The following is a 26,205-nucleotide window of genomic DNA, read 5'->3' on the forward strand; positions in this document are numbered from 1 at the left end:
TTAATGTAGCATCCAGTTGGTCCATCACAGTGCTATACAGAAATCCACCAAAGAGCTTCGTGAGATGTCCAAAAATAGAGAGATAGCATGGCCTCTTTCAACACTTCCTGTATTTCACCCAGTTACTGGTGAGATTGTACCACCTCTTCACACAGACAGTTACGATAATACTAGCATGCCATTAATGCAAACACAGCAGTAAGTATCAATTTAGATCTTTAATGCCTTTAATGATTATGCTGTACAACTTAGCTTGGAATCCAGTGTTTTTTCTCTGATTGTATTCATTATGGAGGCATTAGTAACAACTCCATAGTTAAGGTTGCTTTGAAATTTGCATTTAAAGCAGGAATGAAATCTTAGTTTCACTAAAATTAACCAACAGAACTGTGCAGATCTATCAGCGACTTCCATTGCTGTCAGCATCCCTCCCAGACTAGAAGCAAATCACTGCTGACAACCAGAAATGATCATTTCCATTTTTCAAAACTTAGTTTGTCCAAAAATTTAATCTAGCTCCATCCCTGATGCTCCTGTGGTGTTCTGGACATATCTCTGCTGAGTCAAGGTGGAAGGTTGGACTCTGGGATAGAGATGGGGCTGTAGAAAGAGAGATCAGGGATGTGAGGCACTAGCCTGAGAGGGGCTTCGATAATCAGGGTTTAAACCCTGGTACAGTGGGCAACAGTGCTGGGGGAGGCAGGTGCCTCTTCACAAAGGCATTGGCGTATCATAGCTTCCCACAGCACTACTGTCTGGGTCCATTGGAGGGTAGAAGCAGTAACACTGAGGAAACTCTTCAAGTATTGATACCTTCATGCAGAAACACTAGACTGCCTCAGCTTCATTTCACAGGTTTGTCCCTCACACAAAAACCTTTTCATCCCCACACAACCCACACCACTTTTGCTCTCCTTCTTCCTTAATCACCTCTTTGCTCCTCAGATATTCTGACACTTCTCCCAGTTTCTTATAATGCACCATGCAGCTGCTCTATAGGAAACCAAGGAAAGGTGAAGGGCCATGAAACAGCAGGATGAGGATGCAGGGAAATGAACAGGGAATATAGGGTTACACAGCAGGAGGTGTGTTGGGAGAGGATGGGAAAAAAGTGGGGCTTCAAGCTGCAGGAATCACTGGTGACAGGAATGGGGAGGAAAAGCAGCTTGTTAAGAGTACAGCTGTTCTTCCCAAAAGCCCCTCCCAGCTCAAGTCTGTTGTTTTCCTCTTGCTCCCCACCATAACCTCATTACCCTCTCTTCCCCATATCTTCATCCACTTCCTACGGCCCCCTACAGCTCAATATATAGTCAAAGTCCTTCCAAATTGCTCCTCCACAATCTTGCTCCCCACAGGTCTCCACCTTAAGCCATCCCTATGCACCCCACAGCTCTAGAATGACCAACAATACTGGAGAGAGAGCATATTATGGAGTGGGGCAGTGGGAACAGGTTTGTACAGATTGATGGAGATGAGGGCAATCTGTAGGTTTAAGCATGGGAAATGGGCTGTGAAATACCCTCACCAAAAGTTTAGTCAGCTTTGGTTTAAGGTTACCAGTCTGCATATTCCATCATTGCAAACTGTAAAAAGCAAAGAAATAAGCTGGCATCTAAGTAATTGAGTAGTCCATCCACACAATCACAGAGCTGGCCAGAAAACAGAAATACCTTCTCATGAAAAATTTCACATGGGGGGGAGTGGGGAAAGGAGGAGGAGGAGAAACCATCCCAAATCAAGACAAAAATTTCATGGGAAGGGATTTCCAGAAGAATTCTGTTTCAGGGTAACCAAAACAGAATCTTTAGGCTTGCTGGCTACTAGCTGGAAAGGCTTTTGTAAGCGAAATTAAACCATCATTTTAATTTTGACAGGACTTTTTTTTTATTATTATGCAAAAAGGGAATTTTCAGTTGGATAATTCATGACCAACACTATTTATCTTATCAGTTCCCCTGGTCAATCTCTATTTACCTCGCCTCCAGCATCATCAGTCCAAATACTTCTATCCTTTAATGTTGTGTAGAAAGATAATCAGTGTTGCCAACTCTTGCAATATGGTGTGTTTCTTAAAGCCCCAACTACAAGAAGCGTGTGATTAGGTGAGAATTTCAGCTTTAGTTTTTTATTTAAAAAGTGTCTAGCCCTCATGGTTGCAAAGAAAAGCTTGAAAACATTATCCAAGTGCACCCTAATGGTTCAAAAAATCAATAGCTAAATAAATATTGGGTTATTTTTGTTTTTTAAAAAACATGATTATTTTGTGGCCTGACTCATAATTTATAAATATTTGGCAATATTGTGATACTAGAAATAGAACAAATAATTAGAGAATCTGTTTTTTCTCTAGTTCTTCAAGGAAAATGTTAATGTTTACATTAGAACTACTTTTGTTGACCTTTCAAATTTCCTTAAATGTTGGAAATCTAAGTAACAATATTGTGCTAGTGCAGGAGAACCAGAAAGTGAAATTAACCAGAAAGTGAAATGAAATTGACCAATATAGTTTCACTATCCAAACTGAATAAAATACAAAAAAGTAAATAAATAGCACAAATGGTAATACAAAACAATCTTATAGTTAGTAACACAAAGATTTTTTTTTTTTAATTATGTATTTTTATCTTGACAATGTCCCTTTACTGTCATTGCATCAGCGTGTAGGTCACATAGTTCTTAACTGAATGTCACTTCAGTAATGGCATCTTGTTTCATATTTACACTGTATAAATATGTCAGTATCCAAAATGCCTCTTAATATCATATACAGTGGATTAAATAGAAGAGATTAAAAGTCTCCCCACAGTTACTCAGGCAACATTGTTGCAGTCTTGTCACAGAGTGTACTTTTAAATAGATACATGAATGTAAAAATACATTACAGAATATGAAATAATTGGTTTAGAAAAACATTTTTCTGATTTGCACCTGTCAAGCACACTTACTCCAGCTGTTTGCAGATACTTTCAGTTGTTTTTCCTCTGAAGTCAATGGAAACAAAACAAAAAATAGCCACTATTACTGTTGCAGTTTCACAAAAACATTTTGTTCCCGTGCGCCCTCTGCTGGCTCTTCCGCAGCAGTTAATTGACATTTCCAAGAGCAAGAAGCATTCCTATTTGTGCTTTTAAATAAATAATTTTTAATTTTTACTAAGATTAATGGACTTAAATATCAACTTCACATTCATTGATTGGCTTCTGTTTCAGTTATAAAGATGTGGTGGGGAATTAGACAAAATTAGTAGGGAACATACAATAACAAGTTGCTAATGCCCAAATATGGGGCAGTAATCTAATGTGAAGGACACAATAAAATTGTTAATGTAGGAAACATAAAATATGATGGAGTTAATTTCTTCAGCATACATAAAAGTGTGAGCAAACCTCTAGCACAAAATGAGGGCTGCCCCCCATCAACGGTAGTTGAAAGGTATGTAATAATATATTTTCAAATCTGAGAGCATTATAAACAATAGCAAAGAAACCCCTTATCTTACCTTTATGTGTGGGGGAGGGAGGGATCAATCCAAGGATCTGCCACTAATGAGAAAGATGCTGTAGATGAAAAAAACGCATGTGCTCATCTAGTCTGCTTACTCCTCTAATTGATTTCAGTGCGATTACTTACCAAATAAGGTATTAATCAATTTGAATAAGATTATCAGAATCTGACCCTAAATGTCTCACGTAATGGAGATCCTGCATTTTTTCTTGGGCATTTATTCCACAGCATAGGCGTGTGCAGCACATTTCATTAGGGTGTGCACCCAGGGAATTTTCATCTTTAGGGGTGTCAAACTCAATTCCACCAGCGGGCCACATTTGAATTACCCGCCGGCAGAATTCTCACGGTGTCCTAGTCTCCACCGCAAAATCTCACAGCTCCTTCTTTTTCGGCGGCAGCTCGCTGTGTCTGCCGAGAAATTGCACACCCTCCACTCTTTTGGTGGGAGGGCGAGATGGCGCCACAGGACATATCAAAAAGGTATGTGGGCCAGATAAAAAAGGTTTGTGGGCCATATGTTTGACACCCCTGCATTAGGGTGTGCCTGGGCACACCCGGCACACCCCCGTGCGCATGCCTATGTTCCACAGTCTCATGCATCTGTTTGATCACTTCCTACCATTTAGTTATTGATCCAGTTATATCCCCTTTACCATGCTAACCACTCTCCCTTGTTCACACCTTATAAATATTTTTAGACAGCAGTGATAGCCTCCATCTGTCTAGTTAGTTCTAGTCCTTTTTCCTCATTATTCAATGCCTCTGCTGCCCCCTTAATTGTACTTATTGCTCTTCTTTAATATCCCTCCAATTTATCTGTTGGTATCGAGGTACTGAGACCTAAACACAACATTTTAGATGTGGTTCCACTAACACAGTGGGAATTGAGGGTGTCTGTTCCTCATACTGTTGAGCCCTCTAAGAGGGACAATCATATCCCTGTTCCATGACATAGCTCCATTCCATGAAATCACTTTTTGCCCCTGGGGAATATCATTATTATTTATATTATGGTAATATCCACAGCCCACAATCAAGATTGTAGCCCCTTTGTTCCAGGTACTATATAAACACATGCTGAGAAGAAGTGAAAAGGCAAGTGGCCATTATCAAGCTGTGCTATCCATGCAGTCAAATATTACATTTAAAACTGAGTGTCCTTTTTACAATTTAAAGACTAACAAATTTAGTAACAAATCTGATGAAGTGAGTTTCTGCCCATGAAAGCTTATGCCCAAATAAATTTGTTAGTCTTTAAGGTGCCATAGAATTCTCGCTGTTTTTTTTTTTTTTTTACAATTGTTATCCCCTGCCCCACATAAGTTAATAATTTTTCAAATGGATTATTTCATGACATTTCTAATCTTTCTAGATTTCTTTGTATTTCTCAGTCTTCACGATGTTCACCTCAAAATTTGACATATCTCACTGAGGAACATCTTCTCACCTAGCTCCTGTTTGTCAGGACTATCTCTCTATATATCAGTACAACACTAGTATATTTTGGGTGTTACTGTAATAAAATTAATACTAATGATATTAATAAGGAGCCAATCTTGCAATTCACTGTTCTGCCCCCTTGAATGCTTACTGGCTTCAATGATGCTCTGTGCAGATGCAGCAGCATGCCTGTATGCAATGAATTATGGGAGCAGAATAAAGTCATCATCTGCAAACGTGATAGACTCTTTACTTCCTCTTCCAGATTATGTATTATCATCTCTTTTAACCCAGGCAGCTAGCCCATCTTCAGGGTCTGGTGAGTTGCTTCCGTCTGGCAGAGAAACTGATAATAGAGTCCTTTCTTTGATGCAATCTTGTTTATTTACAAAAAAATGTACACAAAGTCCCATTTCTCTGAACACAGTAGGGAATCAAACAACAGAGGGCAGAGTCTTTGCTTACTGTTTCAGGCCTGCTTCCCAGCGCTGTGCTCAAAAATCTCTCTCTCTTTCTCTCTCCTTTTTCCTCTCAGGGCCATGCTTCCAGAGCTTCTTCTCTGGCTGCTTCTGCTGTGCTGTTAGACACAAACACCTCCACCAAATACCGAGCCACACCCCCCTCAATTGTTTGCATTCATTCTGCAGCAAATTACCTCCAGCCACATAACTCAGATTCTGACTACCTTATTTTTGGCCTTTGTTTTTGGTGGTGGCTCTTATTTTTCCAGCTATTTTACTTCAATAAGGAGCTTAAATGTTTCTTACATTTACCCTGAATGGAGTCTCTCATACCCACCAGCTTCAATAAGGTTTCACCCAGTCTCTATCACAAGTGTTATATATGGAAAGAACTACATTTATAATTACTCTAAATTAGTAAAACAAGCAATGTGGATGCTTTGTAAAAATTAAATACATTTCAAGTATAAATTAATAAAATTGGATACAAATGGAGTGTAGCAAAGGTGGGGGTTGTAACATTGTTATGATGTTCTATATTTTTGAGTGAAGGTTGCTGTGGTTATTCCATAATAGTCAATATTGTATATTAAAATACTAATTTAATATGTACATTACTGATAGTTACATTGAGAATGTTATTTTACTTTTTACTACTTTTTATTACTATAGCGATAGGAAGTTCCTTCAAGAAAGGACACAATGTATTTTCTTGAAGAGAGTATGTCAATAGAATACAATGTTGTCACAGTCTAATGGTCTCCTACTGATAGATGAATGCTAAAGAGAAACCAAGGCTTTGCCTTAGTGTTTATTTTTAAAGCAGGAAGCATTGATCCTTTTACAATATTCTGTTACCAAAGCAGTTTATTCCCATTATACTAAGTGATTGATGGAGATGTTATATAGTGACTGATGGATTTTGTGCAGTGAACGCACGCTACCATTATTGGAAAACTGTATCTCTATTTGCTGTTTGATTTAGTCAGTCAGAAAACAGCTCATCTGTAATACATTTTTAAGATAATGTATTTTGTACATAAGATGGTTTCTGCTACCTAAGTCTTTGTCTTGTAGTTTTACGTAGTGATTAGTCGTGCAGAAATCACATGGATTTGATTTAATATACTGAAAATATTAATCTCAAACATATGTAGCATGTCCTATGCTAGAAATGCCCTAGTTTCTGATGACAAACTGAGCGTTCTCACTTCTTACCTGTACAAAATGTGGCTACTTACAATAGACTTCAATTAACAGACCAATTAGACTTTGAATAGTTTGTCCAGGCTTAGGTGGTCTTCCCTGCATTTTGAAAGACAGCTTCTTCTGCACATGAAGTAGCAAGTTGTTAAATTAAAACAGATTTAGTTCTGTATTTTGATAAGTATTATCTGTATCATTCCATTAGCTTCTTTAACTAGTATAATCAGAAATTAGAACTAATGAAGTAAGCACATTTATATCTGCTTCTAGTGCTTTGAAAACAACTGAATTGGGGGAGGAGGGTGAGAGTATATTTATGCTCCATATGTTGTGTTAACCTTGAAAAGAGTTGCCTATATCAGTGAGAGGATACTTCCTTGTCTTACTTTATGCACCTAGGCCTTAGTCTTTCAAATGCTTATGTACATGCTTAATTTTACTCATTGACTTCAGTGGGAATATTCATGTGAGTAAAGTTAAGCATGTATATTGGTGTTTTCATGACTGGGGCTTTGAAGCCTAGGATGGATGCTCCCCCCCCTTTTAATTATAAATGAAATAAATAAATGCAAATTGCCTCACTTGCACTCTGACCACTAATCCACATCTGTTAAGGCTACTTCTAATATTCAAAACCTCCCCAAATTGCCATTTAAAAAAACAAGCAAAAAAGTGTTTTTCCATTCTTCCAAAATAAGAAATTTACCTTTACAATTACGCTGGTCTGAAGTGCAAGATGGGAACCATTAATTCAGCATGTGTCCAGTGCAAAGTTGAAGGTGTAATCTCTCAACCCATCAGTGGTAGCAATGGAAACTTGTATATCATTACAGACTTGCAGTCAGTCTTCTAAAGAGCTCCAAAATCAGGCCCTTATGTACTAAGGAATTATTTCAATACATGCCACGTGCTAACAAAGCTATCTTTACATTTCTGTTTTTCATGTGTCTACATTTTTAGAATTCAGCTTGTTTCACCTTCCTTCTGGTGTGCTACATTTTTCACTTAGTAAATTATTTATTATTTGAACATGGGTAACAAAATGAGAATCATACTGCTATGTTTTAGCAATAATCTAGTTCCTTGCTCATGTTGAACTACTTAGGCTTTTGGCCACTTGTTTTATCCACTTGGGGAAAGCTAAGATTATTGCCTCATAGAAGAAAGATGAGTGTATAGTTTAAATACCATGACTGTATTCATAGATGTGTACTGTACATAATAAATAGTTTTAAAGATGTTAAATTATTATTTGTAGGAACCTGCCACATCAGACTCAGATTCCACAGCAGCAGACTGCAGGTCAGTATGAAAAATTGCTGAAAGATCTGGTGATACTGAGGAGCAATCAGCAGCCAATATTTACTTAGCCTTTGGCCTGTGGAAACAATTTTGAAATGTTAGAAGAGGTTGCAAAATTATAGTTCCAGATTTCATGGAGAAATCACTGGTAAAGTTTGGCAGGGGGGAGATTGGAGAGTAGGCAGAAAGGTTACAATGGGACTGGTGACACTGAGATCAAGTGAAGATAAAACAGAGATTTTCTCACATAGACTAGCCTTGCTCATCCCAATAGCTAGACACATCTAATTTATTGGATCTGGTTATGCTGCTTAGATTCTCTGTGTAGGGGGGAAATTCATGCTTCTTGCTGCTGTCAAGGACAATGAGTGCTGAAGTAGCATTTTTGTCTTTCTTTTACCAGATATAAACAATGGAGATTGGGGAATTTCTGAGCAGAACAATTAAATCCATGAAGTAGATTTCCATTGGCCTTAGTGAATGAACTCCTATCCATCTAGAGAGCAAAAATTTGAGACAGCAGTTGCTTATCTTCAGTTAGTATCTCTGATTTGAGAAAAATCTACATTGGTAGGAAAGAGAATAAGAGACTAGGAAAATACAGTGGCCAAAGTGACTAGGTTATTCATTGGGTGTGCTAGGGACAACTGAGTTTGAGATTGCTGATATGAAGGAAAGTATCCACAATAACAGAAACAAGAGTTATACATATCATAACATGTATGCACTTCTTGGACAAAGATTTGTCTTATACGTAAGAAACCCTTGTTGGGTGTTTTCATTCAAAATTCTTCTTCTTCATTACTGCTTTCGGGGATTAAAGGAGAATTTCGTATGACAACATTTCAAAGATTTGAGGCAAGTATATAACAGATGTTTATGCCCTTGTTTTTCAGTTATCTAAGACTTAAAAACATGTATAAAATTCTAATAATTCTGCACAATATCATTAAATGGTTCTGAGTACGTTTTCAGATAATTTTAAAAAAGTGGTAGGTGGCAGAGTGGATCTGTTCTGAGGCTTCAGTTTAAATTTAGCATAGCTCATTACACAGAGAAAAGTGTGTTATGGTCAGTTGTAAAAACATACAATTCAGCCTTTTTTTAAAAAAACCAAAACATAAGTTTCTACTCAGAAGAAACCAAATTTTAGACAAGATCAGATTGAAGTGCATGGTTCTAGGAAGAAAATAAAACTTGCATGGCAATTACTGTTCCTTTTGAGACCATTTGAAAATGATGTTTGTTCCTTGTTCAATATTTGTGTTACTAGAAACTAGTGTTGCTATTTCACTGAAACTTAGCGGCAGATATTCTTTCTAGAAACTCTTTTGGAACTATGGAAATGCTTGTCACAGCAAATAGAAGGAATAGAAATAGTTACTGAAGTTGCTATTCTCACTGGGGATGTCAGCATTCAAAGAGAAATTGGACTACTTGAAGCATCCATGTCCCCTGGAACTAGAGATGAAATCATTCTACACTTTACTTAGCAACTGCTGCCCCATAATTTAGATCTCTAGCAATTGGGGGTAAAATTTTTGTGAAATATATGTGAATTGTTAGTAAATGTGAATCATGGTGAAAATCCCAGTTTTTGCTCATTTGAGTGGAAACAGAAGAGGACGTTACAGTGGGAATATAATCTGCCACCATGTCTTTTTGCTTATCTGATCAGAAAGGTGTTTCATTTTGCAACTCCTGTTCAAGGTTGTTGACTAGAGTCATACGTCCCTTCAGTTCCCCTCAAATAAGAAGCTCTTGTACTGACATCCCCAAAGTTAGATCTCACATGACTGTCTACGTGGCCAGACATTCTAGTGTCCTGTCTCTTTTAGGAAAGTAGACACGTCAGACCAGCTACAAGTTTTTCCATTGTGGGAGAATTCTCAGCTCATGTGCCCAGCTCCTCTGCTATATCCTCCATCCAGCCCAAATGTAAAGGCCACATTGGGGATGAGGGCAGAGTGCAGCACACGTCAGCTATCCCCAGCTGTTGTAGGATCCCTTAGGGACTGTTGCTAGGTGACATAGGTTAGAGCACACCCCCAAAACTACTCTATTTGGCATCAGTGCATAATCACCCTGAGAACCAGTAAATTGTAAGAGGCATCTCCTCCCTGCTACACAGAGCTGTAACTAGGCACAGCAGATTTCTGGGCTTATGTCTTTTTCCCATTAGGATTTCAGTCAGCCCTGCAATGGCAAAAAATGCAAAATTCAAGGGCAGCACAGGACTTTAAATACATGCTCATTAGCTATCCTCAATGTAAACAAAGGCATGAAATATAAAGCAGCACATTTTGCCCCCCCCAAATAAACTGATATTAAAATATATTGTAAAAACTTCCCTATGGCTAATCCTACACCTTCATCTTGTTTTCTGTAATACATTATTTTAGTAAAACTACCCCTATCTCTATCCAACAATAAATAGTCAATGTTCTGGAAAATGTAAAAACCCTTTCAAAAATGCATTTCCCATAACAGTTTGCATTGTCATAGCCATGTAGGTCCCAGGATATTAGAGAGACAAGGTCTGTTATTGGACCAATTATCTATCGGTGAGAGACAAGCTTTTGAGCTATACAGAGCTCTTTTTCACATCTGACCTGAAGAAGAGCTGTGTAGCTCAAAAGCTTGTCTCTTTCGCCAACAGCGGTTGGTCCAATAAAAGATACTACCTTTCCCCTCAGGGCTCCCAAATGGAGGGGAGGGGAGGGGAGGGGAGGGGAGGCAAAAGGTACACTTTACCAGGGTCTGCAGGTCTTGTGCGGCCAGGCCCAGACAGCAACCCCCATTAAATGAGGAAAAAATTTTGTATGTATGGGATGAGGGATTGTGGTGTGGGTGTGAGAGGGGACCCTTGTTACAAGTTAGTACTGGGCCCGAAAAAATTATGCTTGTGCCCTGTTTCCCATAACTGTGAGCTCAGCTCAGTTTATACAGAGTTTCAGATTGTTGCATTGTCTCAGAGGTAGCCAGTTTATATAAACAAGAATGAGCTGTACTAACATGTTCTTTGTAGCAGTTAGAGGTGCCCAAGTGAAATTAAATACCTCCATTTTCTGAACAATTTGTAAAAGAGAGGTTTGGGGTAGATTCTCAGCATGGGGACCAATGTTCCCTCTAAATTTTCTTTGTTCTGAGCATACAACAACCTGCACTGAGCACTTCATTTTTCTCCTTGGGCAAGCTTACACTTAAAAAAAAAAGTCTTCTTACATTATATTGCATTGAAAAGTGGAAGGTATTTTTAAAATGACATTTCAGTAACACATATACCTATGGGACACAGAGGAGTACATACAAGTGGTTTCAGTACCTATTAACTTCCAAGAGTTTGAGAATTAAAAAACACACAAAGTTAGAAACCCAGGAAAGCAGGAGCCCCTACAACACATTCATCTGCTCCCAGGAGAATCAGCCTTTGAGAAAGACCCAGCCTCCCCAACCCTGCTGTTTACCCCTTCCTGCTAGCTTGAGGCTGCTTTGGAGGAAGGAATTTAGGACATTTCCCATGGTCAGCTCTGCTGTACGCTCTCTTCCCATGCCCCTGCTCTTGCAGGGACCCTGGGAGGGAGTTGCCACTGCAGCCCAGAGCACATGAAGCACACACTCCTACACTGCAGCAGTGGTGACAGCTCCCTACCAAGCCAGGCTGCTCGTTTCAGCACTGATAGAGAGCAACCACTGTAGCCAGTTCCTATGCCCCAGGACAGGACCATGAACAGGCTTCTCATCCCCCCTCCCTGACCTACCTCAATTGCACCCCTGACCCATGCCATATCCCCCTCAATCCTCCTGCTCTTTACCAGCTCAAGGCTTCCTGCAGTGTTGAGAGGAGGTGCTGTGAGTTTGGCTGGAGGGCCTAGTGGGTGAAGCGGGACCCAGGTGCCAGCCATGCTGCTCCCAGAGACCCTGCCTCACTACTGATCCTCACCCTACTCCTTCTTCCCACTGGCCCCTGGCACCAAGAGAAGCTGCTATGGGTTGAGGGCCTGGGTGCCAGCTGCTCTCCAAGCCATGTGAGGTGCGCCATAAGGATCAGATTGCTGCACAGATATACAGCTTAAAGGGAACATTGACGGGGACCCTGTCCATCTGTCTAGCACCACAATCCAACTGGGGTTTCTGGGCACCACCGCAATACAAGTAATACATAATATTGGTGTATTTTGCATAACTTGTGAATACTTTTTCCAGGACTACATTGCGCTTTTGTTTTTGTTTTTTTAAATAAATATGGGGTGCAGGGGGTTGCAATTATTAAGACTCAATGAATTTGCACAGGAGTGAGTAAAATCAATTCTTCTTCAAGTGCTTTCTCACGTCCCTTCCATGTCAGGTGTATATGTACCACATGCACCAGTGCTGGAGATTTTTCCCTCAGTGGTATCCATATGGCCAGCTATAGCGCCCTCTGCATTGGTGTGTGTATGTGCTGGTATAAAGGGTGCTGCCAGCCCAACCCCAGTTGCTTCTTATTGCCCGTGACAGGGCTGGAATGTCCTTGCCTCAGCAAGCATACTACCAGTGGTTTCCTGTAGCTTTAGTGTATATAGTTAGATAAATTATTTAGTTAGAGTTTGTAGTTTAGAGATAGTTGTAGTTTACAACACTGCATGCCCCGGTCCCTGGGCATCAAACCATGTGCTTCATGTAAGAAGCCCATGCCTGTGAATGATCCTCAGCAGAACTGCTGGAAGTGTCTGGGTGAGACCCACATCCAGGATCAGTGCAGGATCTGTAGAAACTTCAGACCATGCACTAAGGAGGACAGGGATATCAGATTAAGAGCACTCCTGATGGAGTCTGCTCTTACTGCAGACTCCAAGCCAGGTCACTTGGACTTGGCACCCAGCATGTCAGTGTTGATTCAAAGCACCCTGCTGGCACAGACCTCATACCAGCACCAGTCACCCTCCCTGGTGCTGAAGAAACAGCATAAGAAATTACACTGTGGAAGAGGGCGCTCCCTGGCCCCTAAGAAGGATAAAAAGGGGGCAGGGGATGAGTTGAGACCTACACTGGGCTGTTTATTTTCCCCAGAACTTGCTACAGCCTCACATGGAGGTCCTAGTCCTACCCGGGCCCGGCCTCCAATTCCTGGGAGCGGTAGGGGTACCCAGCATCTCACAGTGCTATCCACACCTGAGGCTTTTTAAGCAGCCAAGGATTTGCTCTCACTCTTTATATTGCCCACTCCTCAGGAGGAAAGACCACTGTGCCAGGATCCCATGCCAGTACAGCCAGCTATGTTCCGGGCCAACAGCAAGCACGATGACACTCCACAAAGATCCCCAATGCCGTGGTGATGTTCTCTGGCCCCTCATCAGTCACCGATGCCCTGACAGTGGTCACCAGGACTCTGTTACCAGTCCCCAGAGCATCACCCCCGACAGCCAGATGCCTGACACCGATTGCCAGACCCCTGGTACTGGTCACCAGAATCTCAGCACCGATCCCTGGGTGCTTGGCCCCAATCAGCAGAGAGACGCCAAACCTTCTGGTACAGTGAAGAGGTGGAGACAAGGTCGACACTGCCATGGTCACCAGAAGAGGACCCCTCGGACTCGGAAGGAGAAGAGATTGCCTTACCCAGGAGTCAGGTTTCCCCCGATGCATTTTTTGATATCTTGGTAGCATCAGCCCCTTCTAGAGTGGACCTCCCAGTCCATGAGGGGATCGTTAAATTTGTCAAGGCCTTATGGAAAACCTCCTCCTCTCCGCCCCCTACATCCAGGTGGGCCGAGAAAAAAATATCATGTGCTCGCCAAAGGATTTGAATATCTGTACTTCCACCAATGACCTCAGAGATGGGTGGTGTCAGGCGCTGATGAAAAGGACAGGCAGGGGCAGTCAACCTTAACTCCCAAAAATAAAGACATTAAGAAGCTTGACCTTTTGGCAGGAAGATTTTTTCAACCGCCAGCCTGCAGCTGCGCATATTGAACAGCAAGCTTTGCTGGGGAGATATGGCTATAATATATGCATTTGCATACCATAGGTCTCCGGCACCCAGGAGCCAATACTTGCATTTGCATCACCTCACCCCCCATCGGAGGCAGCAGTAGCACCCCATGGGGAAGGGGGTGTCTGTGGGCCCATTTCCCACTCTACCCCACTGCCCCCCACCCCCAGCTGTGGGGAAGGTGGGTGCAGCATGGAGCAGGAGTGACAGGTAGATGCTGCCAGGCTGGCTGGCAGCGGGATGGGAGGGGAGAGGAGGTAAGGGAGGCATGATGGGCATTGCCCCGGAGCCCCGCCATTAGCTTGGCTGCCTCCTGGCCTCTGCGCAGCCAAGGTCCACACGGTTTCCTCATTGGTCCCAGCCCTCCCAGTCTCCTCGTCCACGAAGTCCTCAAAGATGAAGAGGGACAAAGTGTGGGTCATACTGATTGCTCTGGCATAGCCCAGTCAACGTTAGTTCGGCATGTTAGCTAGATCTCTTAGTGGTGGCAGCCCCTTGGACACTCACGGACTGTTTGGATTTGATCTCACAGGACCATGGTCGGCTGTTGCATCCAAACCTCGCCTCCTTATATCAAACGGCGTGGATGCTGCATGAGTAAGCCTCGAGGAAAAGGCTTGCTCCACTCAGCTTCAGAAAGTCCTGTTAGAAAGCAGAAAACCCTCCAGTAGAACTATTTACCTTGTGAAGTGGAAGTGCTTCTCCTGCTGGGTGACTGAATGGAACCTCTCCCCAACCCAGATGCCACTACACTCCATTTTGGATTACCTACTCCACTTGGAACACCAAGACCTGGCATTATCAATTGGGTATACCTGGTGGCCATCTTGGCTTTTCACCCGCATAACCAGGGCAGATCAGTCTTCTCTCATGAGATGACGCCAGATTCCTCAAAGGCTTGGAGAGGCTCTTTCTGGGACCTCAATCTGGTCTTTTCCAAACTCACAGGGCCTCCCTTTGAGCATCCTGCTTTCTTCTTCACTTATGGAAAGTCACTTTTCTTGTGGCAATTACTTCGGCAAGACAAGTTTCTGAAATCAAAGCTCTAAACATTGGAACCTCCTGCTACTGTTTTTACAAGAATAAAGTCCATCTGAGCCCTCACACCGCATTCCTGCCAAAGTTGATATCCCAGTTCCATGTCAGCCAGGACATCTTCCTGCCAGTCTTCTTTCCTAAGCCTCACAGCTCTAGCGAAGAGAAATACCTGTACACTCTACATCAGGCGAGCACGGACCTTCTACATCAAAAGGACTAAGCCCTTCCAAAGATCCATGCAGCTTTTCATCATGGTCACTAAGTAGATGCAGGATTTGCCAATTTCATTCCAGGGGATTTCCTCCTGGATCATCGCCTGCATTCAGACCTGTTACATGCAGGCAAAGGTTGTGATCCCTGCCAGTCTGACAGCCCATTTAACCAGAGCACAGGTTTCATCAACGGCTTTCTTAGTGCAAGTTCCAATACAGGACATTTGCAGAGCCATGACATGGTCTTCTATTCATACCTTCATGTCCCACTATGCCATCACTCAACAGGCTCGGGATGAGGCTGGCTTTGGCAGAGTGGTATTACAATCAGCACGTCCAAGAACTCCTGGCCCACCTCCAGAGGCACTGCTTGTGTGTCACCTTACGTGGAATGGACATGAGCAAGCACTCAAGGAAGAAAAAAATGGTTACTAACCTTCCATAACTGTTCTTCAATATGTGTTGCTTATGTCCATTCCATGATCTACCCTCCTTCCCCTCTGTCAGAGTTCTAGTAAGATGGAATCGAGGGGGAGGGTGCTGGCGGTGCCCCTTTTTCCCAACGCATACGCATGCCACTGCAGAGGGTGCTTGAGCCGACCCTATAGTTATCGCTGATGGAAAAATCTCTGGCACTGGTGCATGTGGCGCATACGCACTTGACATGCAGTGGACATGAGCAACACATCTCAAAGAACGACAGTTACAGAAGGTTAGTAACCATTTTATCCTCATCAGTCATGTATATAAAGTGCTATATCTACACCCAACACAATATATCTACTAGGTAGGTACACCCCCACAACTGTGGTTACTTTCCTCTATAGCAGGTGTGGCCAAACCACGGCTTGCGAGCCGCATGTGGCTTTTTTACAGTTAAAGTGTGGCTTGTGCCATTCTCTGTCTACCAGACTGGTGCAGGGTGGTGGAGCTAGGGGCTTCTGCCCATTGAGGAGGGTTTCAGGGCTTCAGCCCAGGGCTGGAGCCCCCAGACCACCTTCCTGCAGGACTGAATCCCTAGACCATCAACATGCCGAAGGACTGAAGCGCCGAGTCCCAGCAGGTATGCTGAACTTCTGAAGATTATTGTATGCGGCTCGGAAGGTCAGTAAGTTTGGCCACCCTTGCTCTGTAGGCTGGGGCATGCATGGAGCATGGTTAGTTATACCATAATTTTTCCACTGCACATGGGTGAGTTGGAGCATACATCATTTCTTTCATCTCCAGTTCAAGCACTGTTTGGGGCAAGCTCTTGTTGGTGGAAAAAACAACCCCTTCTCCTGCATTGGTCAGTCCCCTTCCTTCCATTTCCACTCATTTCATTGGATGACAGTTGAACTTCCTTCTATGGTCTGGTTATACAGGGAAACGTTGCACCCCATGAGATTTGATGCAAGTACTTCCCTGACCTTATGGCACATGGCAGTTGCAAGATATCCTCTCACTGGAAATCTATCACCTGCATTAACAGAAGGATGGAGTTTTAGTGTGTCATTGACTTTAGGAAGACTCAGACACTTAAATTTTACCCAGCATCATTATCAAATTAGTGTAACTATACTTCACTACTTTCAAATGGAATTTTTACACAAAACATTTATGGGCCAGGCAAGTTGCAGAAATAGAAATTCAATTTCTTAACTCTCCAAAGCAAAAAAGAAAACTATCAAAAATATAAATAAGATTTCAAATGTTCAACAAAATATAAATAACTGATTTCTTCATTTCTAGAGGCTCAGTAGACAGGACCAAATTAGTATTTAATGAGAGGGAGAAGAGAATATGGCCAGTAACCAACATCCATTTTCACCAACTATTTGAATACCCAATAAACAAACATTCCACTATATTTGTTCTCATGAGGACTTCTAAAAGTGTGACAACTAGGCTGATATTGGTGTCGTACTTTCAGAGGGTGGGATTGTGCCAAAATAAAAACAATTGAGGAGAGAAAAAACCAAAACATAAGAAATCAAAACACTCATCTACTATATGTATTGCACTGCTGGGAATTGCAAATACATTACCAAATGAAAAGGTATATCTTCTGTTAGGCTTCTTTTGACGGTTATTCACTTTTGTTCCTTAGCAGGCTGGCAAAAATCCATGCTACCTACATGGGGCTGTTGGTGTAACAAAATTATTCAATGTTTGTGTAATGCAGAAAATGTCTTAAACATGAAGATATGCACTATTTCCCAATTTGAGTTTCATGCTGTCATCTAGCCAGGTCCCTGATATTTCCTTGGTAGATTCAGTCACATTGGTTCTTCCCCACCCCCCAACCCAAAAATCCTTTGGCCTAGGAGATGGAATGTATCTTCAACAGTGAGTGGATTAAATTACTCTCCATGTGTGTGTGATCATCCTTACATCAATAAAGGGTTGTTATTCAAATATACCATACTTGCTTACCCCAAACAAGCTAAAAGTTATGCAGGCCTGTCTAAATACAGGAATTCTAAGTAGGATGACATGTTTGGATTTGGATTCAGGTTTGGAAGAATCTGGAAAAAAAAGTTAGATGTCATATATTACATCAAGATTTTTATTTTATCATTGTACCTTTCCAAAGCCAATACAAACATGGACAGTTGGGTGGCCATTGGCTTGAGTTGCTGACAGTTCTAATGAATACTTTGAGTTCTGGAAGCTTAGGGAAAGGATACAGAATTCCTATTTATTTATAATGGTGACAATAGTAGTTATGTATTCTAAGAGAAGCTGCAGCCAGTAATGGATTATCTAAATTCTTATTTATTTACAGGTAAATGGTATCCCTGAAGAAAGAAAATTGACAGAAGCAATGAATTTGTAATCAGATAATGCAGTAATCATGTCTTATTCCTTATTTGTGCAAATAATGCATGCGCTTTTCTGGTGTACAGTGTGCATGCCCACAGCATTAAGTACTTCAGTGCCACATTGTACAATCATTTCCATTTAACTAGTGTATTGTATCTTTTTTGTACCTTGGACATTTTTGACAATTTGTAAAACACTGATAACTTTTTATATTTGTTACATTACAAAAATTATCTCTAAAATAAACATATTAATAAATATCAAACTTCCTTCTGGCTGTCTTTATGATCAACTGAGAATTCTAAGGAAAAAGTGAGTTCATTCAAAGTAACAGACAGATTCAAAGATGTTTAGACTCATTTCTATAGAAGTATTTTCTTTAAAATTTAGTATTTGATTTAGAAAGAACCTATCTTGGGAAATAGTGGAAAAAATTGGCTCAAGATCAATGGAACTCTGCTAAGCCAGAAAGTCCTTAGCATTATCATTTGGGGAGGATAGGCTGACAGTTCTGTTGTTGGTAGGATGGCACACTGCCTTACCAACAACACATCTTTGCAAATCTGAAATATAATAATTTCTGACATTTCTAAAGCACCTCCCATTTGGAAGAAATCCACAGGTAATGTGTTATTCCTTCTCATAGTCATACTGGAGCAATGCTGACGTTTGTGGGATATATTGAGGCTTAATTAAATCTAAAGTAGCATTTTTATTATTTAGACACTCAAGATACTCCAGTGAATAGCACGATTACAAAAACCTAGATAGCTGTTTTCAAAGGAGCTAAAAATGTTGAAAAATTGGTTTCCACTGCTCTACAATATTTTCATTAACAACAAGTTTATCAATACACAGGCTTTACAGGACAAAGTATTCAACAATCTGGCCATCCACTAACCATGCATTTTAGAAGAACATAGATAACAGATCACAATACACAGAAATCCATTTCTTTAAACAAATCATGCTTAATCCACATTGTGCCAAAATTGCATCCCGTGAACAGGCCACCTGTTTTATGCATTTCCGACAATCCTGCTAGTCCACAAGGTCCTTCTGAAGATCAGGAGAGAAGGGTTCTCCATAATCCTGGTAGCTTCGGCTTGGCCAAACTCTGGTGCCAGATTTAATAACTCAGGAACATGGCTGCCTTTGCCACCCCAACCTAGAATCTCTCCACCTCATGACGTGGAAGCTCCATGGCTGAACCATCTGGAGCTGGAATGTTTGGAACAGGTCAGAGAGGTCCTCCTTGGCAGCAGGAAATCTTCCACCAGGACCCTCTAGCTGGCTAAATGGAAGAGATATTCCACCTGGTCTACACAGAAAGGTTCCCCGCCCAAATTGTCATCCATACCTCTTATCTTGGGCTATCTGTTGCATCTCAAGTATTAGGGGCTTTCGGTATGGTCAATTAAGGTTCACTTGGCTGCAATCTCGGCTTTTCACCCTAGGGTGGCAGGCTGCTTGGCTTTTGCTAATCACAGTGGGGAGCTTCCTCAAAGATCTCAACAGGTTATACCCTCAGACCCATCAGCTGATTCTCAATGGAATCTTCACCTAGTACTATCAACACTGACAAAGCCACTGTTCGAACCATTAATGACATGTTTGCTTCTATACCTGTCATGGAAGGTAGCCTTTCTGGTGACCATCAGTTTGACTAGAAGAGTTTCAGAACTTAAAACCCTCACATCTGAGCCTCCTTACATGATTTTCTTCAAAGATAAGGTTTGCCTACATCCTCACTCAGCCTTCCCTCTGAAGATAGTGTCACAGTTTCACTTGAACCAGGACATATTTCTCCTGGTCTTCTACCCAAAACCACATGCCAACAGCAGAGGCTTCATTCACTGGATGTCAGACAGGCTTTGGCCTTCTACATCAAGAGGACTAAACCCGTTAAGAAAATGACTCAACTCTTTGTAGCAGTGGTAGACAGGATGAAGGGCCTTCCGGTTTCATCTCAAAGAATCTCTTCATGGATCATGTCATGCATCAGGGCCTGTTATGATTTGGTGAAAATATTGAGAGTAGAGAACCAAGCCATAACTGTAAGCAAGAGAATTATGGAGACCAGCGTTAACACATGTTCAATGTTCTGGTTTTGTATCTGTTCAATTTTCTTAAATCTAAAACTGGACTGAGACCCCCGATCTTTTTTCCTGTACCAGAAAGTATCTTGAAAGGAACACCCGACCCCACAGATGTTTGGTACCGTCTCGACAACTCCTATTTAAAGCAGCTTGTGTACTTCTGTATGTAGAATAACCTCAGAGAAGATTCCCTGAAAAGAAGAGGGGATTTGAAAGGGGCAGTCTTTTTAATTGAATAGCACACCCTCTCTCTCTAATTTTTAGTACCTATAAATCCAATGTAATCAGCCTCCATCTGTTGATGAATTGCCTGTCCCCAAATAAAAGGACAGAAAATTCTTGCTGACTGGTCCACAACTCTTGATCCTCACATCAAATCTGAGGCCTGGTGTTCAAGGAAGAAGAAGGGGGACCTCTTTTTATGCTGGGTCTGGAATAAAGAGGGAGGTTGCCGTTGCTGATGGATCTGATTTGAGGAAAAATAAGCAGATGACTGAGGGTAATACTGCTTCTGATATCAAAAAGGAGTAGAGGGGTTCCTTCTGATCCAGAACTAAAGGATCCAGAGAAGGAGCAATGGATCTAGTTTCCTTTAATATTTCCAACAATGCATCAGTCTTATTGCTGAAAAAAACATCCCCTTCAAAGGGGAGATCTTCCACCTTGATTCTAGTGTCCACAGCCAGAGAAGAGGGAAGAAGTCAAGCATGCCTCCTCAAGGTAATGGTGAATACCAATGCTCTGTAGGAATAGCCTGAAGAGTCAAACAATGCTGAGGACATGCTCTGCCAGACTTTGTGCTTCTCTCAAAATAGCATTAATTAGCCTTTTTTCATCCGGCAAATCTTGGACAAAAAAAGCAATCCTTTGCCAAAGGTGGAATTGGCAAATGGGCTGATGCCTAGTAATTAGTGTATCAGTTTTTTCAACCCTCTCTCTCTCTTTCAGCAGAAGTGGAGTGAGGTTGGTCAGACCTAAACCTGTTACTGGCAGCAGTCACTATCAACAAATTTGGCACAGAATATGTAAAAAAGGGAGAAAATCCCTCATGGAGAATCTGATGCAGTTTGTCTGCTTTCTTGAAAATAAAATGAGAGGAAGCAGGAGTTGACCAAACAGTCTTAATATGCTACAAATGAGGTCCAGGATAGGGAGCAATTTCCTATTCATGGAGGTAGCCCCAAGAATGTTAAATACTGGATGGGAGGTTTCCTTCACAGCTACCTTAGATAAGTTCAGTATGGTTACCAAGTAGTCTATGAGGCCATGGAATTACAAAGCATCCCCAGAAGCAAATCCACGTGCTCATTAGGTGACAAATCAGGATCAAAGTCAGTATCCATTTGTTCCTGCTCAAAAAGAGGACCTCTCTCTTCATCCTCTTTTTCAGAAAGTCTACCAGGCCCAACTGTCTGAACTGCAAATTAATGTAGAGAAACTGGATACAGGGACTGTTGAACCACCAGATCCTTATTAGAAGAAACATCTCCCCTCAATTCATAAGGAGAATGATCCAAAAATTCTTGTGGTGGAACCCAATAGGGTCCTGAAGACCAGGTTTGCCAGTCTTTCCAATAGCTGGGATTCAGAAACATACCCACGGGAGGAGGAGCAAAAGGATAAGGGATGAATCATGTTTCTTAGTTCTTCCTCTAGTCTCCTCTAAGGTAGAATCCAACCTCAAATCTGCCATGGACCACAATGGAGACAGCAACAGAACCACAGGGCAAAGAGAGAAATGGTGAGAAATACCTGCTTGGCGATCCCATAGGGGAATCTTAGGAGGAGGCAGCAAAGATGGATTCAGAGAAAGACTAAAATACCCTTTGGTTGTCTCCTCTTTTCAGGTAAAGCAGCAGCAGACTGCAGAATTGAAGAAGACTGTCTTCCTCATTGCCAACTTCCTATCAGTAAGATCCGAGCAATGATCAGATGCAGGAAGGTGCACATCAGCCACCACTGTTAGCACTCTCTTCAGGTCCAACGATGGTCCCAGAATATGAGTAAAGGACAGAACCAGCACCACAGGCCTGGAGAGTACCAGTTCCAGAAAAATGCTCAGCTCCACAACTCTGGGCTTCAAAGTGGAACACAGAACTGATCTGGATTTCAAAGTCAGAACTGCATAAGCTATGTCAGCATCATATGGATTTGATAAGTCAGACATGAGGGATCTGGCACTGCTAACAATTGCAGTTGTCTCCTTCAGCTACTTCTTCAGAAATGAAATGGCTTTAGTTTCTTAGCAGGCAGTTGGCCCTTTTCTACCAACTGCACCTTCAAAGACTTGACAGTTTTAACCGAAGGATTAGGAGCCATCACTGACAAAGATCGTGATAACTTGGAACCCTTAGACAATTTCGCATTGCTGGAGAAAGCCATCAGCACTGAAATAAACCTCTTGGTCTTTCAATCTGATGACCCTCTGGAATCAGATGACCTTGCAGCAGGAGCTTGTTTAAGCAGAAGCACCTGTAAATTGTTCCGCTTATCCATGCATGCTCTGGGTGTGAAGTCCGGCAAACAGAACACCCAAAAGGATGGCTCTCTCTCAGGCACTTGAGGCATCTAACATGCTCATCTGATGTTGGAAGACAGCTGGGCAGGAAGCACATCTCTTAAAACTTGGCTTCTTTTTCTGCGATTCCACCGTCACATGGAACTGATCTTATGAACTAACTACTTTATACTAAAAAATATACTAAGAAATATAAACTACCAAAGCACTATAAATAGAGAAAAACCCCAGATATAAAGGACTAGAGCATTGGAACAATAGTTGGAAGGAACTGAGGTGGTAAAGGGCACAGCACCCCCATATATAGTGCACATGTACTTTAATGGGCACTGCTTGGAGAAGGTTTTACTGCCAGGTGCCACGAGGTGGTGCAATACCCACAAACGGAAATGTTCAGAGCTACTTGAAAAATAATTTGTATTGCTTTCATATCTGGTACTTCATAAAATTATTGTTCTACTCCTGCAAAAATAAACATGCTTAAAACTTTGAAGTCAAAGTGATCACTCACATGTAAAAGCTGAGGATGTGTTTGCAGGTATGAGCCCAAATTCAACATCTAGGAAGGTAGCTAAGCAATACACAGGATTCTCTTGCAGCCATCACTGAAGTGCACATGGGTAGAGTGTAGCAGATAGTTGATTTAAGCAGACCGTGTGCACCAAAATAATCAATTTACTTAGAGTGTAAGTTCTTTGGGGCAGGAACCATTGTTTTGTTGTGTACATGTTCAGTGCCTAGCACAATGGGACCCTGATCCATGATCAGCTCCTAGGCATTTTCACAGTACAAATAAACTAGGAATAGTGATGGTTATCAATATTATGGCATAGCAGACAGTTCATAATTTGTCATATCACCAACTATTGAAAAACTGGGTCAGTCTCTGAAATTGGAAGTGAATTTACCAAGTTACATGAACCACTCTCTTGCTACCCAATAACGATATCTGGAATCTTCTGTCATTTGGACAGATAAGCATTCAGCTAGTGCTGACTAGAGTTCTGGGTTTGTCTTCATGGCTTCTCATGTGGGAAGCAAGTCCAATCCTGGATTTGCAAATGCAATTGCATATCTTGCAAGTGTAGTCATTGTTGGGGGGAAGAATTTGAGGTGTTAGTCTTATGACATGCTCTCGTCTCCTGCAGAAACCTCCTATGCCACTCCTCAAAAGTGAACACAGACTCATGGCACAGATTTCTCTATCTGAATCTGTCCAGATTTTCATGTCTATCTTGCATTCTTTAAGGTTGGCCTTCATGGTGTCTTTATATCTGAGGATGGGTCGACACAGAGTGGGTTTGTGTGCTGTTAGCTGTAGAGCACCATTTTCAGTATATGGGAAATCTCCATGTGGATCATGGGTTTGACCTAGCAAAGATGAGCCATGATGAGCATGCTCCTGATGCTAGGGATTTGGCACTTCAAGGACTTAAGTGTTGGTCATCCTGTCCTGTCACTTGATGTTACAAATGGATTTTAGGCAGTGAAGGTGAAAGCTCTGCAGCTGTTTGATGTGGCATCGGTACAGCATCCATGTCTTATAGCCGTAGAAGAGTGAGGTGAATACAACAGTGCAGTGAATTTTTATGTTGATTTTGAAGCAGACTCCACGTTCCCTTCTGAGCCTGTGGGTGAGCCTGCAAATGTCAAATTGGTCTTTGCCAGATGCTGAAGGATCTCATCATCCAACATGATGATGTTCAAAAGTATGCTACCCCAGGTAGCAAAATTTCCTGACTGAAGTAAGGGGTGTATTGTCAATTGTGACAATGGGATCATGATGCTAGTAGTCGGAGGCTAGCTGGTACACGACCTCCATCTTTTTAAGGTTGATTGTGAAACCGCAGCATTTTGAGGCATAGGCAAAGTGATCCATGATTAGCTGAATGTCCTCAAGTGTGTGCACAATGAAGGCACAGTTGTCAGCAAACAAGAGCTCCCTTAGTAGCTCTTTGATTACCTTGATGTGGGGCCTGAATTGCTTAGATTGACTAAACCCCTATCCAATCTAAACCAGATATGTACATCTCTGTAAAAGTCCTGGAATGCGAACAAAAGCATGGTTGAAATGACAATGGCAAAGAGGGTTAGAGCCATTACACATCCTTTTTGGTGTCATTAGTGACAAGGAACGTTTCTGATGAGTAAGGGGAGGGAGGCCACGAAAGGGCGGAGGTGGCGGTGAAGTATTGGCGGTAACTCCTACTAGAGTCAATACGGGAGGATCAGGGGACATGGCGAGCAGCTGAAAACTTCAAACCAAACAAACTCTGCGCTGCAATCATGCCATTGTGAAATACCCCATCTTCTGTGAGCCAAATTTATGAAGGAGTTTCCATAGGCCCTCTTGATTAACCATGTTGAAGGCCTTGGTCAAGTCTACAAACACCATGTACAGGTCCTTGTAGTTCACGAATTTTCTCTTGTATTTGTCAGGCTGCAAAAATCATGTCCATAGAGCCATGGCCAGCATGAAAACCACACTGTGACTGGATATACCGAGTAGAGAAGGTGAGAGACAAGCATGTTGAGGACCACCCATGCCAAGATTATCCCTGCCATAGATGGCAGTGAAATTCTGCCATGGTTGACACAGCTAGCTATGCTTCCTTTCATTTTGAATAGATGGACTATGAAAGCATCCTTCTACCCATGGGGCTCTGTACCCTGTTCCCATAAAGTCTTGAAAAGGCTGGTGAGAGTTTCCTGACTAGATGGGCACTTCCACATTTATACACTTCACATGGAATACCATCAGGGCCTGGAGACTTACCCATGGACGGCTGCTTGATGGCCTTAGTAACTTCATCTAAAGAAGAGTCCACAGACAGCTCCTCCAGGGCAAGAAGCTGATTTCTTGTCCAAGATGTAGCACTTGTGTGCATTGTCTCTGGTAGCCAGTCTATCTCAGGGTTATTCTCATCAAACCATTCTTGGTGTTTCTACCTTACAAAGCCAAGAACCTTGGATGGTGTGTTATGTGTAACATCTCTGAGCTTCTGTCAAGTTGCCTCAATGTCTGTGGAATTCTCTGGGACTTCAGCTAATGCAGTCTCCAGTGTCTGTTCCAACTTTGCTTGGGGTCTTTTATGGCAGCCATGATGATCTTTAGTGGTTTGAGTAGTCTTCTTGTGTGCTTTTGTGTGAAGTGTAACAAGATGCTTCTCACAAGTTGATGGTCTGACCAGCATTCGGCACCTCTCAATAAGCGAATAATGTGCACATCTTTAACATCTCTAGAGAGTACAGTTACATACTCCAGAATGTGCCAGTGTTTTGACCTGGGATGCATCCATGCTGTTGGCCTGTTGGAAGACTGTGTTGGTAATAGTAAGATTGAATTTAGCCCACTCAGAGAGAAGTAATTGGCCATTGGAGTTTGACGTTCCAGTGCTGTAATGGCCTAGCATCCTCCTCCATGTGTCAGAGTCTGCTCCCACACAAGCATTAGTCTCCAAGGACAATACGTTTGTCCTGGTATGGCACTTATTTAATGGCCTTGCTATCTTCATAAAATGCCACCTTGACCTCACCTGTATGAGTCATTTGACAGTACATAGGCACTGATAACAATGGCATACTGGTCTCTGGACAAGTTTATGAGGAGCAGTATAAGTCGGTCATTGACTTCTTTGGAAAG

General features: G+C 41.9%; 1 protein-coding gene across 7 annotated transcripts in view; it reads left to right on the plus strand.

The window, feature by feature from the left end:
- Nucleotides 1-18,214, plus strand: part of SGCE (sarcoglycan epsilon) — a 61,975-nt gene extending 43,761 nt beyond the window's left edge. For all 7 annotated transcript variants that reach the window (XM_067562177.1, XM_067562179.1, XM_067562173.1 and 4 more), the window contains 4 exons: nucleotides 10-198; nucleotides 7,873-7,916; nucleotides 8,740-8,774; nucleotides 17,908-18,214. In XM_067562177.1, coding sequence (XP_067418278.1) covers nucleotides 10-198; nucleotides 7,873-7,916; nucleotides 8,740-8,774; nucleotides 17,908-17,958 — 319 coding nt within the window. In that variant the 3' untranslated portion in view covers nucleotides 17,959-18,214. The remainder of the gene's footprint in view (nucleotides 1-9; nucleotides 199-7,872; nucleotides 7,917-8,739; nucleotides 8,775-17,907) is intronic.
- Nucleotides 18,215-26,205: the final 7,991 nt, after the last annotated feature.

This window comes from Emydura macquarii, unplaced genomic scaffold (genome assembly GCF_026122565.2).
Source record: "Emydura macquarii macquarii isolate MOO-44397 ecotype Brisbane River unplaced genomic scaffold, CSIRO-AGI_Emac_v2 contig_2422, whole genome shotgun sequence".
Taxonomy (NCBI): domain Eukaryota; kingdom Metazoa; phylum Chordata; order Testudines; family Chelidae; genus Emydura; species Emydura macquarii.